Here is a 20,615-nt window from a genome sequence, read left to right as displayed (position 1 = left end):
GCAAGAGGAAGTGGTAAGATGATTTTTCTAACTTAAAACTAGAGATTTCATTTACTAGACTTGGGCTCATTCCTTTATTTTTTTTGGTTTGTAGGATGGACCCTTGGATAGGACGATGGAGGGGACAATAAGATACCAAAGGCCATCAACTCTTGAGTTGGAGGGCGACTCGCTTTTGGGCTAATGTGGGAGTAGTGGCGCTAGTTGACTTGATCCTCTTCTCAGAACTTTGGTGTTTTGTATTTTACTTGGATAATATAGTAAAGTTGTTAAAATTGATGTCCAATATAAATAAAGAGGCATATGTACTTTAAAGGTGCATTTGGCAATTATTCTGTTCCCGGAAACTGATTCTACTTGAAAAAATGATTCTTTTTTATTCTATGTCCGGGAACAATTTCCAAGCATTTGAAAGCATTTGGTAACTGCCCAAAATTTATATTCTTGAAATAAAAAAGAACATAAATGCATTTGATAACTGCACAATTTTTTTTATTAATAATATTTTGAATTTTTTAATATTTCTTTCTTTTTTTTTTATTCCCCTTCCCCTTCCTTGGCTATGGACAGGTTGCCAGCGCCAGCGACCGGCCACAAGCCAGACCCGGCGAGGGCGGCTCGCGGCCTGGGCGAGGGCTGCCCTCGACAGCCTGGGGGAGGGTTGCCCTCGCCAGATTCGGTGAGGGCGGCCCTCGCCCAGGTTGCGACTCGCCCTCGCCGAATCTAGCGAGGGTTGCAACGAGGGTCACCCATGCCAGATCCAACGAGGACAGCCTCGCCTAGGCGGTAAGGGTCCAACCCTCGCCCTCACCGACCCTCGCCTGTGGCTGACGGCCGGCGGCCCGCCACAAGCCAAGAAGAAGAAGGAGAAAAAAAAATTCTTTTTTATTTCTGATTCTTATTCCCAGAATCAAGAAGCAACTTTTTTTTGCTTATTAATTCTATTCCAAAACTGATTTTGGGAACAAATTTTTGCAAATTTGGGCCCGATAATAAAAAATTTACCAAACAAATTTCTGTTCCAAAACTAATTCTGAAAACAAAAGAATAGAAATAGTTACTATTTGGCCGGTTGCCAAACACGCCCTAACTACACTGGTGCAATTTTCTTGTACGGAATTTTCTTGGAGAAATTTTATCGAGCTGCCGCATGCGTTAATATAATTATGAATTATAATTGAAAATTACACGTGTCGCGCATGATGTTATGGGGAGTCACATAATGGATATTATCCCAATGGTTTTGTGGCACTTGAAGAGTTGAATGTCCTTCTGTGAATACAAAGACATGTGTCTTTTTCCATTCCTTGTACGACAGTGTCCCGAGGGTTTTATGTCTCGGAGATTCTCTGTGACATCCGTAATTTTTTTCGTAGTTTCTAATATTTAAGATATTTAGTAGTGAGAATTATTAAGGTAAGAAAATTAGTTTAGTAATTGTCGACGGGGACTGATACGCTCCAAATTATGTATCGAATGAATTTCAAGCATTAAAAATTTTATTGAGTTAAGGTCTCACTTCTATGCTATACTTTTTATTTATGATTTTAGAGGTTTCAAAATAATTTTATGAATTACCAGCATTTCAAATGAATACCGATTTCTCCGTTTATTTATCGCAATGTATAGTATATACCAAAAATACTTTAATATCTTCCTCTATTCAATTAAATTATGCTTGGAAACCTAAACTTATGACATCATGCATGACCTATTACATGTTAACCCTAGTAAGTTTTTATCTAGATATAACTATAGTTACTTGTCATTATAGTCTTTAACCCAAGTAAATTAATGTGACCCCAAAATGCTTTTAATTATGATAAAATTTTGAGGCTTCATAGCACTTCCTCTTACTCTTTTCTTCTTCACGTGTATCACTCCCTTCTTCTTCTTCTTCTTCTTCTTCTTCTTCTTGTCCTTCTACTTCCCGACCAAATTTTCTTTCGGCTCTCTTTCAAAAAAAAAAATATATTTATATACATATCAAAGTTCAAGCTCACTTTCAACTTAACTTCTTGACAAGGTATATTGTTGAATTTTTCTTTATCAAATATGCTTTGTTGTTATCACAAGAATAGATATGTTAATTGTTACTATCTATTTTGTTTTCAAGGTGATTAGAGGTTTGCTTTGTTGAAGATTTCACTTTGGGTAAGTGAAAACTCTAAGGCTAAGCTAGAATGACTTATTTAGCGCTCTTGATCTTGGTTGGTTGATTGTTTGTTGTTTAGTTTGGATTTTATGTTATGTGTGAGCAAATTTCAATAGTATATGTTATACTATTGTGATTGTTGAGCTTGAATTACAAAATTCTCTACATGCCTAGATGTCTTTGAGAGATTATTAGTATGTTTTATTGCATCTTGAATGAGAAAGGTGGGAAAATGATAAAATTAGGCATAAAAGGGTATTTTGGTAAATTTTGTTGTCTTGGTAAGGAAGAATTTCGAATTTTACAGAATAAATAGAGGCTGTGAACAGTGTTAATTTATGATTTTTCAATGTTAATTAGTGGGTTATTAAGTTTTATTAATTAAAGGAAATCAAACCGGTTGAAAAAAAATGAGTTTATGAGCTTTAGGGGCAAATTTGTAATTCCGCCCAAGTTGAGGGGCGAATCTGTAAAAACTGGAAGTTCTGGGGACTGATTACAGCATGTGAAATCTCATTTTGATAAGTGGTTAAGTTAGTTTTTAGAGATAATTGTTTAATTAGGTCATATGTTTAATTAAGTAAAATTGGAGCAATTTGTAATAATTAATTAAAAGTGGGCAGCTTTAAAAATTTTGTAAATATGTGGTGTCTATAGTGTAATTAAAATGTTTGTGTGTTTTAAAGCACAAAAATATTATCAGTTAGTTTAAAATTTAATTATTATGACTTGATTGGTTGAAAATTGAAAATTAGGGGTAAAATTATAAAATGAGAAATTTTACTAGGATAATTTTCTAATTTCAAGAATTAGGAATCATAGAAATGATCGCTTTTATATGTGGTAAAAGCGAGCTTGATCAAGAGGGATTAAGATAATAAATAAATAAATAAAAACTAGATGAGATACTAAATTATGGAGTAGTAGTATTTAAATGTTATAGAACTTGCAAAAGTACTCTTCTAAATTGATATTGGCTTGGTGAAAAGAAAAGGAAAGTTCTCATGTTGAAAGGTGCACAATTAATTGATTGTCTTGTACATTATGTGAATTGTAAATAAATTGACATGTCGTTGTTTTGCATTGTAATTAATTACGTTGTCTTTAATGTTAAGTAATTAAGACCATTGCCACGGTCTATTCGCCACCGAGCAAATTCCCTTGTATGAGCTATGGATAAGACTCTGGAGTCAGCCAGATGTTCTACTGTATAAAACGGTTCTCTACAAGGTTGAAATGATATGAATCCTATGATGACATGGCTCTTGTGTTCATGGTATGACATGGCTTTGCCATGATATGATGTTAAGAAACGACCATAATCGCGTGGATGTACAGTAGTGTATTTATCCTCACTAATGAAGGGGACAACCGTGATGAATGGGCTGAGGCGTGGCAAAAGGTACGAATGATTCCGTCTCCCATGATTTGGTGGTGACGATGCCTCATTAGTCGAGATGCCTCGTGAATCGAAATGGTCTTGGCTAGTGACAAATATGAATCGATGAGATATTATGTGATATATATGATATATAATATGCCATCCATTTTCACATGAATGATTGATTTTATGCAGCACTATTGTTGTTTCACTGACATGTCATGATTGAAAGAGTAATATCATTATTCATGTATTTGTACTGTATTGGACTCATAATTATTGTTGATACCAGGTTGAGTGGTGAGTGAATCTTCTATCTTAGACTTAGAGTTTTCAATTACTGGGCCTCGGCTCACTCTTTATTTTTCAGATATGTAGGATGGATCCCTCACCGCCGCCGCGTTTTGGAGTTCCTATATTTTTTTTTATTATAATTATGAAGACATTGTTATACTTGGATCACCGGTGGTTTATACTAGGTGTACGACCGTTTTATGGGTCAACGTGGGGTTACCAGAATGTATAATCCATAGTTATGTAGCTTGGTATGTGAATATCAAGAGCGAGTTAGTTGGACCGCTTAGAGGCTTCGATGGTCCTCCAGGGTTTGGCGATGATGGCATGTCGTCGGGTGAAGTTGTCGACCCGTAGTTGTTGGTCTATCAATGTACAGGCAAGCTTTGGGGCGAAATAGTTAAGTGCTGAAGTTAGGCGACTCTGACCTTTCCCAGTAATGATGTATTTTGTTTTTTTGGCGAATGTTGTATTGTAAAATTAATGTTAATATTTATAAAAAAGATGCATATGTATTTTAGTATACATGTTTCAGAATGGTGTGAATGCCTTATTATGCTTCCGCATGTTTTTTTTTTGTAAGGATGTTTCCGCATGTTTTAATAATTATAAATAATAAAAAAATTTGGTAAAGACACGTATCGCACGTTATGTTCTGGGGCGTCACATTCTCCGTCTTTGTTAGATTTTTGTATACGTAAAGATGAACATAATAGAAATTGGGGTATTGTTCAATTCTTGAGTTGAGATTGGATTAATCAATAAAATTTTGATTTTTTGTTCTATGGTGAATTGGGTAAATGTGGATGATCTTCTGCATCTTCTTCTTCCTGTTTCTCTATGTGTGTGAATATGAAGATTCCTTTCGTTCACTGTTTTTTCATCGTTAGAAGGACGAAGGAGAAGAGGATGGAGCCGTAAAATCGGTGTGGCCCAATCCATGAGACGACTTTTTGAATCGCAGTGATCAATCCAGTCGCAAGCATAAACCATTTCCCATTTAACGAACAAGCAATCGCTATCAATGACAATTTAAATCGTAGATTAGTATTCTATTCTTGAACTCAATTCGATGAAATGACAATCCAACACAGATAATAGTTGATTAATTGTAACTACAAAAGGCTCTATAGTTAATTAGTCAAGGAACTTTCTATCTCTTATAAGGTCCTTGGATCTTGGTCATGTAGGTCCATATTTTGTATTGTACATATGACTGTTTTTTGGGAGAAGAACAGCAAAAGTGCCAAAAGTTGTGTACGGCACTCATTTTAATGCCAAAAGTTTCTTTTGAATCACTTCAGTACCAAATTTTTTTAATAATGATTATTTCAGTGCTAACTCCGATTTGTTTGATTGGAAATCTGACGTTGCCTTTTTTTATTAATTTCTTAAGCCGGCGTGGCTCGCCGAAGAGTCCAATCAGCATCTAATCCCTAAAATGACGCCGTCTAGTACTCTTTCCCTCATATAAGAACCCTAAATCCCCAAATTGAGAGAGAATCCCCCAATTTGCAACCCAACTAACTATTGAACCCCCAATTGAAACCCTATTTAGATTCGCCCCTAAAGTTACGAGCTCAATTTTGCAAATGGAGAGCAGGAGCTTTAGCAGCGACTCAAATTTGTTTCAACGAAGCGAACAAGAGGGTGAATGTTATTGTTTTGCGGGTTACCAAGTCCAATAAGAACATCTTGGACTTGGTTGAATCTCGGAAAAAGGTTTAATGGTTGCGCTAGGTATAGAGAAGGCTCGAAGTGCAAATATTTCAAATGGGTTGATGCGAAATTCTCCGATCGAGTGACGAAGGTGATCTTGGAGCTACTTGAAGGACGCCATCAACCTCTACCTACATTAATGGACGAATTAGAGGATGTCGACTCAATGCAAGTTGAAATAAAGGCTTTAGCATCTCTAGCCAACCATTTGAAGAATGAAGTTTCAAGGATGAAAATTGAAAGGAAGTGTTATCGAGCATTGATTGTGGTGTTGTTTTGCTGTGTAGCCTATTTTATGGTCAAATTGAAAGCGAGTGATGAGAAGAAGTTTATCAGTCTACCATAGTTGAAGATGAGTGGATTATGTACTTGTATTGGATAATTTGTAAGTATAGTTATATTATGCTATTTTTGTATGGAACAAAAGTTTGTTGCAATCTATGGTAGACATGGAAGGTTGAAATTCGTTGGTTGTGAGCACTTACAAGTTCTCTTGCTTAATTGTGTATTATCAATGTTGATTTCCTTAGTTTTGCTTGAGATGTTTGGATTGCTTCAATGGTTTGCTGGTAAATGTTTGCTGCAGTGTTTGTTGGTAATGGGATGCTGGTTTGCTGCAATTGTTGTTGCGAACACTTGTCAAATGAAGGAGTGGTAATAAGTTCACAAGTCATTATTTCAATGTCATATGTTGTAAATAGCGATTGTTTGAGTGTCAAGTTTTGCTTAAACTGATCACTTAAGTGCCAATCGTGGTGAAAAGTGATCACTTAAGTGACAATCGTTGTTAAAAAATGATTACTTAAGTGCCAGTTATTATATATTCGTTTTACTTGTACTACACCAGCAACCAACACATAGATGGTGTGCTTGCTTGCACCAGCTATGTATTAGTACAGAGTGTGCGTCTTGTGCTTGCATCAATACATAGCTAGTGCAAGCATAAGATGGTGCAGCTTATGTGCTGCACCGACACATAGCTGGTGACTAGCACCAGCAGCTTGCACCTTACACTAGCACGTATAACTGTTAGTGCAAGTCCTGCACCAACACCAAGTACCACTAGCATCAAGCCTTGCATCAGCTAAAACATCAACAACACTTGCACCAGCACAACTACCAGTACCAACACCAAGCCTTACATCAGCCAAGCACCCTCAACACCTTCACCAAGCTCTACACCAGCCAAGCATCACCACCACCACGACCTACACCAGCCAAGCACCACTACAACCACTACACCACCACCATGACCTACACCAGCCATGCACCACCACCACTGTTGCGACCAACACCAGCCATGCACCACCACCACTGCTGCGACCAACACCAGCCATGCACCACCACCACCACCACCACCACTATGACCTACACCAGCCAAGCACCACCGCCCTCAGTGCACCACCACTACCATGACCTACACTAGCCAAGCACCACCACCACCAGTGCACTACCACTACCACGACCTACACCAGCCAAGTATCACCACCACCACTGCACCACCATAACCTATACCAGCTAAGCACCACCATCACCACGACCTACACCAGCCAAGCACCACCACCACACTACCACCATCACCACGATCTACACCAACCAAGCACCACCACCTCCATCGCACCACCATCACCTACACCAGGAAGCACCACCAGCACCACTACTGCACCAGCATAACCGCTACATCACCACCACCTACACCAGCCAATCACCACCACACTACACTAGCACAACACCACCACCACAACCACCTACACCAGCAAAACTAGCATACCAGCAGCACAACTAGCACAACCAATAGCAAAATATGGAAATTTCAAAAGCATAGACAAAATAAACATCAGTCCATTGACATTAAACTTAGTTTTTTACATTTGATCAATATGAATAACCAACTAAAACATTCACATCCAGGGAATGGCTTCCCACCAAACAAAACATTCAGCTAACTCAACGCCGTATAATGTCAATCCCATGAGTCAATATGTACAACCTCCCAATAAAAAATAAAAACTACTACATTTAGCACCCTCCCATAAGTCAATATGCATAACCCCCCAATTCCCTTTTCTTTAAATGCACATCTGGCTTGATTTATGATCATTGCACTCTTTCTAACCGGATGTGTAGGTTCTTTAACTGGCCTTCCTGTCCCATATATATTCTTTTTAGCAGCAGCCATTTTCTTTATAGGCCGTGTCATTTGATAAGAGCTCTTCGTAGAGTCATTGTTGGTGTCGGGATCACTTGGTTGAGATGCAACTGGGGTTGGGTTCCTTGTTGGTGGCTGTTTTGGAGCTGCAACATTATCCCCCATGCCCATGCTGGATCGAAAGAAAAAAATAACAATTAGCTTTTGGGACCACAATGCACAAAAGCCAACAACTTCACATGGAGATCCCCACAAAAGCAACAAATGATTAAACAAATTGCGATTGTCGAAATAAAATAACTTTAGTCGTAGTCATTTAGTAGAAGCGAAGCAACACAGCTAGCACCGGCGTCCCCATAATCAGAACTTGAGGTCCCCACAATCACTATTTCGCGATTCATTCTCTATTACCGTCGTGCCCACAATTGCATCAATATTCCTAATTTTTCTCTCCCCCCAAGCCCTAGTTTTGCCCTCGAAGCCCTAATTTTTCCATCCAACTGAGCCATGGAGAGAATATGACAAATTTGAATGACTGAGGGTAAGAGACGACACGTGAGCGACGGTGAGCAACGACGGCGACAGAGCAAGCGGTGACGGCGATGGAGCGAGCGACTACAAGCGACCATTACTGAACAACGACGACTTCCTTCGCTTGAACGACCGCCAGACCAGCACTAATTTGATCCTCCTTCGTGTGACGTCGTTTTGTTAACCAGGGGAAACGACATCGCATTGGACATCCGAGCCACGTAGGCGATGTGACGTCGTTTTTGAAGTCCATGTGGACTATATTTTTTAAAAATTTTGCCAAGTCATTTACAAAATTTAATTAAAAAAGCCACGTATTAATTTTGGTCGGAATATCTCGCCTTTGACACTTACGTGATCGTTTTTCCTCCGATTTGGCACTTAAGTGAGCCAGTAAAAATTTTTGGCACTAAAGTGAGCGCCGTACATAATTTTTGGCACTTCTGCTGTTCTTCTCCCACTGTTTTTCATTATCAAAGACAATTTAACTCAAATAACCCTATTCATGATTGAGTTTGGCCAAAAACTAGGGGCCTTCCGGGCATGAGCTGTTAGTCGCGACAACTTATTTTGTCAAATTTCCTCACATAAGTCTTTAATAATATCTTCATGTTGATGTCAATCGTCGTTTGTTTTGCAGAGTATAGAGTACCTGGCCAGATCTGCAGTTGGAGATGGTCCACTTGTTGCTATTGGCAGATCAAATGGCGTCATTAGAGTACTTGCAATGATAACATGGAAGGTTTGGCCTTCGTCAGTTTTATGGTCTGAATGTTAGTGTTGAACATGCATTTTGAGGATAATAACTATTTGTTGCTTGTAAGGAGATACACAGGCGGTCATAAAGGATCAATTTCTTGTCTAAGTACCGTCATGGCTTCTTCTGGTGAGGTATAATATTCATAACTCAGTTTTATTTAGCTTTCATTGTTTTGTTACTTGGTTGTGAATGCATTTGTTATGTACAAATTGACGGAACGAGTTTCTACATCGAACATATGGATATTGTTAGGTCTGAGTATTAACTTATAATACTCTTAGCTCCCAACCATGCTGCCTCCGCCTCTGTTGTGGTTTAAAGATAAATATTTCTCAAACAAGCCTGGGTTTAAGAATAAATATTTCTAAGAGCTTATCTATTGATGTAATCAGAGAATGAATTTGAATCTACTTGGAGTAAAATGGAAGATAACCGGGGCACTAAGAATAATTGGCTTCAGATGTTATACGACCTCATACATAAACGGAGTTTTGCTTTTGATCGTGATACTTTTTCATGAGGTATAAGATTAAGTCAAAGAAGCGAGAATCAATAATGTCTTCTAACATATGTCGACTAAATGAAGGGAGAGGCACTTTGTTCTTCAGAATTCCTGAGAAATGGAAATAAAAAGAGGAAGTGAAAAGCGAGGAAAGAAGAGCAGAGAGTGCTGGTAATGTGTTCAATAACGAAGGGGGAAAGAGAAGCAACGGAGAGAAAAGAGAGGAAGTTTAAAAAATGTCTGATTGGTGGGACTCATGGGACCGCGCTGCTGAATGGAGTGACTTATAGCCTACGTAGCAAACCCAACGTCCCCAATACTTTTGTGCACAGAAGAGGTTGCCAAGCCTACTCAAGCGACCCCCGATACGGGCCGTCAAAGGCTTGCGATCCCATTGCGCTATTGGTAAGTGCATCCTCAATAAAAATAAGCTTCGGATTAAATAATTACAAGGCCATTAAGTGGTTCTTTTTGCGAGAATAGATTCATGTGTATTTTTCCATTATTTTAAATGTATGAATGAAAGTTAAATATTAAAAATACATCTGATCACTTTTAAATACTCATCCACAAATAGAAAAAAAAAATTAACACTAAAAATTAATTAATATTTACTTCAAAACACTTCTGATTCAAGTATGTACCGTTGTGATGGTTTGATTTTTAACTATAGATAGTTTTTTTTCTTTTATCGGGTAACTATAGATAGTTGAAAGACCAAGATTAAGGCTCCTTTTGTTTCGCGAAAAATTAGGACGTTTTTGGAAAATGTTATCCGAAAAGTCATTTTTCGGAAAAATGACAATATTTTCCGGTGTTTGGCTGAGACCTCAAAATGAACTGGAAAATATTTTTTTGTTGTTCAATAGGGAAAATCTGATTGATTTTTCTCATTGCGCTCCTTTTAATTTTTTTTTATTTTTATTTTTTAAAAAATCGAATTTTTTATTATTCTTGAATTTTGAATTATTTTTTATATTTCTTTTCTTTTTCTTTTTCTTTTCTTTCTTCCTCCGCCGGTTGCCGGCCACAGGTGATGCTATTGGATTTGGTGAGGCCTCGCTCGAGGCCGACGAGGTGCTTGCCATCCTTGGGCGAGCGAGGTCGAGCCTTGCCTTGGTAGGTTGCTGACTGTCGCTGTAGCCGGTGACCAGTCAAGGAAGAAGCAAAAAGGAAAAAAAAGACAAGAAGAAAAAGAAAAAAGAAAAAATAATTAAAAACTCAATTTTTTAAAAAGAAAAAAGAAAAGAAAAAATAAAAATAAAATGTGTTTGGTAAAGAAGATACGGAAAATGTTTTCCGCTTTTTGAAGGTGTTTTTACATTTGTGAAAAATGTTTTCCTTGACTAGTTTATTTTTCGTGGACCAAACGCCGGAAAATTCGCAAAACATTTTTTTGAAATTAATTTTTCCATGAAATGTATGGAGCCTTAGTTAGAATGAAATTTATGATAATTATAAAAGAATTATAAAAATTACTCAAAAACTTTCTCAGTGGGAATAAAAAATGAGACTTCATGCGCTATTGTCGATCATGTTTTTTTGTTTAAAAAATTAACCTCAACTAGTTTTGACTAACAAATTAGTGGTTAATCAAATAACATAATTACAAAACCCAGCTAACCAACATAAAACAAACGCAAATCGAAAAGAAGAAAGGGAAAAAGTCACAAAAAATCACACACTATGCCACTGTGATATATTTAACCTGAAACCTCAAACTATGCCCGTTGTAACACATTTATCCTAAATTTTTTCTTGTAACATAAAAAACCCTAAATTTATACTTATGTGATACATTTATCGTTTGTCAAGATTCCGTTAGATAATTTTTCAACTAAAATAATGTCGTTTTTATTTCACTTAAACCGTATGGGCACCATCTCAATATTGTTTACTTTATGGCGTTTATATAGGCAGATTTTTAATAGTTCTCATTAACAGAATTTTGATGGAGGGTTCACGTGTCACATAGGTACAAATTTGGGATTTTTGGTGTCACGAAATAGAATAAATGTGTTACAGTAGGCATAATTTAGGGTTTTGGTGGCTTTTGTCCAGGAAGAAAAGTTAAAGTTGGAACTTAATATGCGAATATCATCAGCCTTTTGTCAATTAAACTTTTTTGGCTAATCATTAGTGCTTACTAAAATAAAATAAAAATGTAGAACAACATTATTAATCAATAGTTTATTTTTTAAAATATAAGTTTTGGGTATTGATGACTCAAAAAAAAATTCGAATATTGGTGTTATAGTAGGCATAGTTCAAGTTTTTTTGTTGAGTTTTCTATATCCACGTCAGTTTCGTTTGCCTGACATTGTCAATATGTAAGCCGTCACCTAAGATTTTTGACATTCTCTCGAACGGAACTGTGACAGAGGGTTTTTTAAGTCATGCCAGTACAAGTTTGAAGGTTTTTCTTGCAGAAAGAAAAATTATGGGATATTGTTGACAAGATTGGTATAGTTTGAGGCCTTTTATGGTATTTTTTCTTTATAAATTTATTGAGACTGCCCAAATAAAAAAGAACAACAAAAAGAAAAGCATAGTCGAGGGGATTAATAATGCCTTTGGTTCGGCTTTGGAAATAAGACGCGGGGAAATGCAAAGCCTTTTAGCCTAAAAGGCTTTGGGGAAATACAAATTGCATTTGATAAAAAATCCTTTGTAAAGTAACTTAAGTAGTATTTGGCAAAAAAAAATTTGCAAAGGGCTTTAGCTGCAATTTTTTTCTTATTCATTAGGGTTAATATCACGAAAAACTCCAAACTGATATACCTATGACAATTTTACCCCGAACTAATTTTTTGACCACTAAAAATCTCAAACTAGTACATTTGTGATAAATTTATCCCAAACTATTTTTTTGATCATAAAAAACCTCACATTGGTACACTTATGACAATTTTATCTCAAATTAATTTTTTGACCACCAAAAACTCCAAACTGATATACCTATGACAATTTTACCCCCAACTAATTTTTTGACCACTAAAAACTCCAAACTGGTACATTTGTGACAAATTTACCCTCTGTTAGTGTCTGTTAAATTGAATTACTATCACAAAAAATCACAAATTGATAAACTTGTGACAAATAGAGGGATAAAACCCCAAACTGGTATATCCGTCGACTACCAAGTGTTATCAAACTTAACAATTTAACAGTAAAATTTAACGAAAACTAACATAAGGTAAATTTGTCACAAGTATATAGGTTTTGAGGTTTTTGGTAGTCAAAAAATTAGTTCGGGGTAAAATTATTATAGGTGTACCAGTTTGGGATTTTTTGTGGTAAAAAAAATAGTTCAAGGTAAATTTATCATAGGTGTACCAGTTTGGAATTTTTCGTCATATTAACCCTATTCATTGAAAAGAAATCAAACTTTTCGCTAGCTCTGGCGAGTCAGATCTGGCGCCGTCAGCCGAGGTTGCACAACCCTGGGCAACCCTCGACGCAACCCAAGCGAGGGCCACTTAGGGTCACGTGACCTCTGCCGGCCATCGCCTGGGTTGCGCTACCCTTGGCAACGAGGCCTTATGTTGCGAGACCCCAAGCGATGGTCGCCTGGGTCGCGCAACCTCGCCGGTCGCCCTCGCGCAAAAAAGATGAACAATAATATTAACGGGGGGCAAAATCAGAAAACAAAAAAATTGGTGAGAGTAATTTTGGAAGAAAAAAAATAATTTAATCCTTGTTTCAGCATTACGAAGATGCTGAAAGCTCAAGTTTCAGCCTTTCGAATGCTAGCATTTGGCTTAAAAGCCCATTGGGAATGGTTGCCAAATACCTCAAATTTTCCCAAGAGGCTCTGGGGCTTTCAAAATGCTGAACCAATTACAATTGACTAAGCTTTTGAAATTATAATGCATAGCGAAATTAATTCAAGCATATGAAAGCTTCACGGTGCTTCGATATAGTATAGCCCACCTCATTGGATTTTGGAAATTAGCACTTTAAAACACCTCAAATGGGCTTTAAAACTTTCAAAATGCTGAACTAAACGCAATTGACTAAGCTTTTGAAATTATAATGCATAGTGAAATTAATTCAAGCATATGAAAGCTGCACGATGCTTCGATATATAGTATAGCCCACCTTATTGGATTTTGGAGTTTAGCACACATTAAAAGACAAGTTCGCGTGAAACAAGAAGCAAGTGCCTGGTTTTCTCTCGCACGCCCTAGAAAGAGAAACAGCACGCACGGACGCATCCATGGAAGAAGTAGAAGATGAAGTAGAAGAAGAGCCTGTGATACAGGCGAAAGATCGAGACTTTGCCAAATTCGATCATGGGTTTGTCGCCACCATCTCCGTTTCCACGTTCGAATCGCCTCCACCGGCGTTCCCTTTTCCCTTTTTTTCATCTGGGTGTTTCATTCGTTTCTTGTTTCGTGATTCTTGCAGGTGCGAGCACTACCGGAGGCGTTGCAAGATCCGAGCTCCGTGCTGCGATCGGGTCTTCGCGTGTCGCCACTGCCACAACGAGTTCACGGTACGACTTCCCTCCGCCTCTCCTTGTCGCGCCTGCATTGTGTTTTGCTACTGTCGTCGTCGTGTTTGGATGGGGTTTCTTGATCTTCTCCGGTTTATTCGTCTCGACTAGAACTTGCTGAGCAACCCGAAAGATCATCATGAGCTGGTGCGGCATGACGTGAAGCAGGTTGGTCCCGTTTGCTTTGCTCTGTGCCGGTTTTTGGGATGTGCGCTCTGCTTGCTCTGGATTTTGAGGTGTGGTGCTGAAGGTCTTTTCGTGTTTCAGGTCATCTGTTCTGTTTGCAACACGGAGCAAGAGGTATGTCATGGCGGGCCTCCTTGAGGATTTTGCATGGTTCTTGTCGTTTCGTTTCTGAAGTGTTCGAGAATTTACGTGTTCTTTGTTAGGCTGCTCAAGTTTGTTCGAAATGCGGTGTCAACATGGGAGAATATTTCTGTGGAATTTGCAAGTTTTATGATGACAACGTAAGACGGATTCGTTTATTCTCATTTATAATAACTTAAGGTGTAGCCTTTCATTTTGATTTTACATGAATTCAAAGCATAGCTGATCTAACGGTGTATTTATGTTTATATTTGCAGACCACAAAGATGCAATTTCATTGTGAGGAATGTGGAATTTGTAGGTGAGCTAATTGATGTTTGGAATGTTCTTCCCGTTCTTTGGAAGTTAACTGTTTCTGCCATATGAATTAACATAATTTAATTTTGCCCTTGTCTTTCAGAGTTGGGGGTAGGGAAAATTTCTTCCACTGTCCAAAGTGCGGTATGGCTTTCTCTTTTAGTAAATCCATTGCTGCATGTGCTTTTTTGTTGCAAGAAAGAATCTCTCTCTCGTTTTTACACATGTTGATTATAGTCATCTCTTTAGAGAGTTTTCATCTCCTCCCAAAGTTATGAAAGCTTGGACCGCTTTAATTTCTGAGTTATTTGGAATTTGTGTTCTAGTTTGGGTATTGTCGAGTTATATAAGTGCATGATTTCATACTTTAATTAGGCATGCACATGTTCTTGAAATCATTAGATGGATATGCAGTGACCATTGCCTAGGTGATAGTATATTCTTACTTGAATTTATGAGAGAGGGGATTTGACGAACTTGCTTTACATTGGAGCTAAAAGCTTCAGAGTGGATCTCAGTAGGAACCTCTTTTGAAACAATAACGCATTGATCTACCATCGAAGCCACTGCCTTTTAATATCTTCTCAGTTTGCTGTATCTTGGAATAAACGATTTCGATTTTTAAGGACAACTCGGAAGAAGTCTGATGAAGCAGAGTCAAATTAAGGCTATGAACTGGCAGTTGGTATACATATACCCACCTGGAGTCCTGGAGTGCTCGGTCTTATAGTTGAATTTTCTCTTTAGAAAATGTAAAATGCGTGGTGAGATGGGTAGATACGAGAGGAAACCTGACTTGTATGTATGAGTTTTGCCCATAGGGTGGTTAACAGGACCAGAAGCTGGTTTTGCACGCAGGACTTTTGATGTGAAATTTATTTCTTGTAAGATCTATTGTGTTGGATTTCGGAAATTTTCGTCTGGGGGTTCAATGGGTAACCAAATATATTTTTGAAATTAAAAAGACTCTGGAAAAGCTCTTCTTCTTATGTTTGAACCTTTTCTGTACAATGGGTTGGAGTCCCTATCTTCTCCAATCCCCTACTTGCCTGGAAAGAATAATTTGTAGAGTTTTAAAAGGGTAGCTCGGAACCTACAAGGCAACAATGTTAATAGAGATTTAAGTATTCTTTCAGTTGCATTTAACTTCTGAACAATCTTAAGTCAAAGCCGCTCTCTAAGGATGATGGTAATCGAGGTGGCTTTTTAGAGGTCTCTAGATCTGGGATTTGATATCAACTTAGGTACAAGAGTTGTGATGACTTCAAAGGTACTTGCTCAAAGCCAGTGTGATCAACATTGTATCTTGAGAGGGAGAATGTTAGTTGGGTACTTCCCATCGTATTATTGCAGCTAATGCACGATTTTGTCTATACATCTAAGAGACGACATCTTAAAGTTGCGTGTGCCATACTGATCACTTACAATTTTCATTCTCATCCAAGGAAGGATAGAGAGGAGAAGTGGGGGTCTTTTTTGGTTCAGACATTTTCTATCGCAGGGGGGATTCAGAGGCAAGGAATCTTCTACTACTGTCATAGCTACGATGGCAAATATTGGGTTCACGAACCACACTGCAACAGCATTTGTACATCCTTTTCCACAACAATTTAACCAATAGGACTGACTTTGACATCTGAAATATAGAAGAGATGAATTGCAATATCAAAATACTTAATATCAACTTGCAGAAAACTATTGCAAGCTCTAAAAAGAGCATTCTGCATTTAGTGGTTGCGTAAGAGCATTAGTCTATATTAACACCAAGAAAATAGAAGTTATTTATCAGTGCAAGGTTGGACTGTCGGTAGGCTTATGTAGCAGGAGAAGTTCATAACTGAATGCATCGATTTTTTTCGAGCGATCTCTTAAAATTGGGGAAAAGAAACTTTTAGTTAATTTCTGTTTCTTGTTTCTCAAAATTTGTGATGGAGACTTGTTATTCTGTTATCACTCTTGCAAATGGAGGAAACAGATCAGAATCATAGAATTAGGTAGATTGAAAAAGAGCCATATTCTTATTTGTTTCAAAAATATAATTGTGTGCATGGTGCATATTCTTATTTGTTTCAAAAATATGAAGTGTGCATGGTGCATCATCACTCTACTATTGAAACGTGGAAGTATGCTTTTATTATTACTGTCAAATGAAGCCATCTGCTTCTTGAAGGTCCATATCACTGGTTGTCTTGCTCTGCATCTTCTAGATGTTAGTTTCTTCTTTCTTGCTCCTATTTCTTGAGGAGATGCTTATTCTCTATATACTAGTTGAATGGTATGGCAACCCTTGTGGAGGCTGTGTAATTGGTAGCATCTTCTATTGTACACTGTCAGAGTAGCATGTTGTCCTATGTGCATAGCCTTAACAAATTTCTCTAAAAAGCACAGGATCTTGCTATATGATGTCGTTACGCAATAATCATGTATGCGTGGAGAATTCAATGAAGAGCTATTGCCCTGTATGCTATGAGGTTGGTGGGATACATATTCCAAAATTGGCAATAATGAAGGTTGGAAAGGTCTTTCTAACAACTTTCCATTCATTTTGCAGTATCTATTTGATTCAATCAAAGGAACAACGATCTTGAATTGCGGACACACAATTCATATGGACTGTTTCCAAGAAATGACAGACCAAAATCAGTTAAACCTTTTCCCTCATAGATAGTTGTGCATTTTATTTATTTCAGATAAAAAGTCATTGGTTGCATTGTTAACCTACATTCTGGTCACGCAGGTATCGTTGTCCCATATGCTCAAAGACAGCTCGAACAATGTCTGAAGTTTGGAGGATGCTGGATTCCGAGGTAGTAAGCTTTTAACTTGATATTGTCACAATTGCTTTAGAAATTCAAGTTGGATGTGCTGAATCAGCTTACATCCCGAGGTTCAGATGTGTAATTGAGGGAACAAAAGGATTATGGATTGAAGTTTCAGTCTAGCCAAGATGGAAACTCTCGAGCATGTCGTTCAAGAATAGCTAACTTTTATACTGAAATTTAAGAATAAGAACGGAAAATTAATAGTTCTACGGAGAGAGAAAGGAAAAACCTGTGATTAACGAATAAAATAATTATTGATATTTTTGTTTCTATCAAATTTTTCTTGACTGTCATTGTGCATGGTAATGAATGGCTGGAGAATGGTCTTGTTTTTACTGTCATATGTGAGGTGATAAAGACTGATCAGCTTTACCAACATACAAGTTAAGCCGTGAGACGGTTGTTATGATACTAACTAAGCTAGTTTATTGTCTGTGCCACTGGTAAAATTAGGTTTTGGTGTCAAAGGAGGCCATTCATGTGTGAAGTGATAAAGATTGATCAGCTTTACCAATTTACCAGTTCAGCTGGGAGACTTAACGGATGTTATGATACTTAACTAGTTTATTGCCTATGCCACTGGTAATAATAGGTTTTAGTGCCAAATAGGCCTTGATTGAGCACGTTTGAGCCTTTTTTTTCCAGTGTTAAAGAGAAATTAAGTATAAGGGTACCAAAAGGGGCACCACCCTTTTACAAAATTAGATGCAAATAGGCCTTTTGTCTTCTAATTTTACTTGGATTAACTCTGCAAATCTGCATGCCTTTCTTTACTTTTATTAGATCTAGGCCCTCTTCATAAGAGTTCTAACTTCCAAAAGAGTAATGGCAACACTCACCTTTCCCTCAATCTCTATTTTAAGAGACGGACCCTTAACATGCTCCAGTAATAAATGGAGGCTGGGAGCCGATTGCAAAATGTTTAAAAAATAATGAGTATCGCTCATCAAAATGCAATACCATGCTTGTCTTTTTTCTATTTCATTCTTTCTGTACTGGACTTTTCAGTTTTAATATTTGGAAAAGATAGCCTTTCATATCAATCATCTTTCTTTCTTGTTTAGATCGCGGCAACAGTCATGCCTGAAGAATATCAGTATGAGGTGTGTAATTTATCTTCCAATATCGCTCCGTTTCTTTTCACAAACATCTTGTGTTTTGCGGCCCAAGTTTTTTGTAATGATTTGTTGAGTAATTACTTGTGAACTTTTGAAGAACGGTTTGCCTTTGTGAGCTCTGCTGGAAAAGTTATTTAGTGTTTCTAATTAAAAATCAATTGAAGTTGGTGTTATATTTTACGCTTTAGAGCATAATAACGCTTTGAAAGAAAAACAGAAGTTCATGATAACTTGTCTCTCCTTTAATATGGTGAATAATAGGCCAGGCTCTACATTAGCTACGAGGGATGATATTGCCATTAGGATAGAGTGCAAATCTCCTTTATATAAAGCACTACTATTGTAGAACTAACACATATATCATTTTCTTTGGATACTATTCAGCAGAAAGAGTATTTGGTTAGTTTATGTTTTTCTCATTCAACTGATATATTAATCTGAATGTCGTTCGAGAAATGTAGCGTAGTTATCATTCAAATGAGTGAGTAGCCGCTGGGATGACGAGTGTACAGTACTACGATTTGTTACGACCTTTTGAAATCGACCTCACTATGATCCCTGATCTGCTCTGAAGCCCAGACATAATGAATGTTGCCATTGTTTCCAGCATGTCAACCGAATCTTGCTTTCTTGATTGTGACAAGTGCATTTAAAGGGAATGTCATCCTCACTTTAATGGAATTTTAACAGGTTTCAATTCTTTGCAATGACTGCAACAAAACGGGCAAAGTTCCATTTCACATTTTTGGGCTGAAGTGCAGCGAATGCCGTTCATACAATACTCGAAGAATATCAGCTGCAGACCATCAGTAAGATGATTCAGGCAAAAGAATTCACGTGGAAACAAATGTATGATTTCATTATCACATTACATTCTTTTAGATAGATTTTCCATAGACAAGTGAACACCTCTTGTATGCAAAACAAGTGTCCTACAATTATTCCCATATGCATGAACACAGATGGACTGACAATAGTTGCCTGATATTTTCCTAACACTATGCGGTTTTTGCTCCATTTCCAGGTGAAAATTGAGCCTGCGGTCCTCGCACAACTTAGGAAATCCCGGACTCAAATACCCAGATCTTTGCTCTCTCATTTAACATCGGCCTGGGTGGTGCTTCTTCAGGAGTTCTTGGCGCTAACCCATTACAGCACTCACACCAACTCTTACGATCGTCAGTCGACAATTGATTAGTCCACCTGCCAATTTCTTCATTAGCAATATGTTAGATTGGGGAATGAATTTTTCGAAGCAGTTGCCATAGTCGTTGATACTTTTTCGCAATCAATTACTTTTTCCCTGTTCCGTTGCCCAAAACTATTAGCGGCCCCGCAAAAGTTGCTACTGCAGGATTAGGCCGATTTTGTTGTATGATTGCATCCTTTGTTGTGATGTATATCATTCGCGATCATCTGCTTATATTAGGCCGACTTACTTATCGGACCGTTGATTGATCTTGTAGCATAGTAGGGGATTATGATTCATTTGACAACTCAATTTATGCACGTTGTTGACAGTTTGGCTTGCTTCTGATGACTCGATCGTGCGAAAAAAGCGACATGGGATTCCATCATACGAATACTTTTTAGGCTCGACTCTGTCGTCCGAAACGATCTTCTTGTCACCCGTTGTGGCAAAATCGGCTTCGGCGGGTTGTCAGGGCCGATTTGTGTAGAGAGGGATGCATCCGTGCACGAGATTAATCTTTTACCATCACGGATGAAGCATCCAAGTGCAGTTTGCATTCAACTTCATGTTGTTTTCATGAACTGATGATGTAACTTTGTTCTTGCAGTTTTGAGGAAGTTTCAAGAGATATGTTCGTTTTCGAGGAAAATGAATTATTTGGAAAAGTTTTTTTCTAAAAATGATCACTTAAATCTCTTACAAAAGTAAATGAACGAAAAATATTTTTATCGTTCAAGAAAATATATTAACATCAATTATTGATAATATTGAAAATATTTTTTTTTACTAATTATTTTAAGTGATACAATCGATATTTTTAAGCAAATGTATTTTAAATCATTAATTTTTGGCGAAACAAATAGGGACATT

The 20,615-nt window shown here is 37.5% G+C and overlaps 1 protein-coding gene across 1 annotated transcript; it reads left to right on the top strand.

Annotated features, from left to right (window-relative positions):
* Positions 1-13,626: 13,626 nt before the first annotated feature.
* On the top strand, positions 13,627-19,976 carry LOC115682898 (E3 ubiquitin-protein ligase MIEL1). The gene is made up of 13 exons (XM_030607260.2): positions 13,627-13,790; positions 13,902-13,989; positions 14,101-14,157; positions 14,257-14,289; positions 14,379-14,456; positions 14,574-14,617; positions 14,717-14,757; positions 17,002-17,084; positions 17,165-17,256; positions 17,351-17,420; positions 18,500-18,538; positions 19,244-19,402; positions 19,578-19,976. The coding sequence occupies exons 1-12, from the start codon at positions 13,711-13,713 to the stop codon at positions 19,364-19,366; spliced, it is 828 nt and encodes a 275-aa protein (XP_030463120.1). The 5' UTR covers positions 13,627-13,710; the 3' UTR covers positions 19,367-19,402; positions 19,578-19,976.
* The last annotated feature ends 639 nt before the right edge of the window (positions 19,977-20,615 follow it).

Source organism: Syzygium oleosum, unplaced genomic scaffold (assembly GCF_021117445.2).
Source record: "Syzygium oleosum isolate NSW1041296 unplaced genomic scaffold, Sole_v2.1 Sole_v2.01, whole genome shotgun sequence".
NCBI lineage: Eukaryota > Viridiplantae > Streptophyta > Magnoliopsida > Myrtales > Myrtaceae > Syzygium > Syzygium oleosum.
The sequence above is the reverse complement of the archived record's forward strand: the minus strand, read 5'-3'. Positions and strand labels throughout refer to the sequence as shown.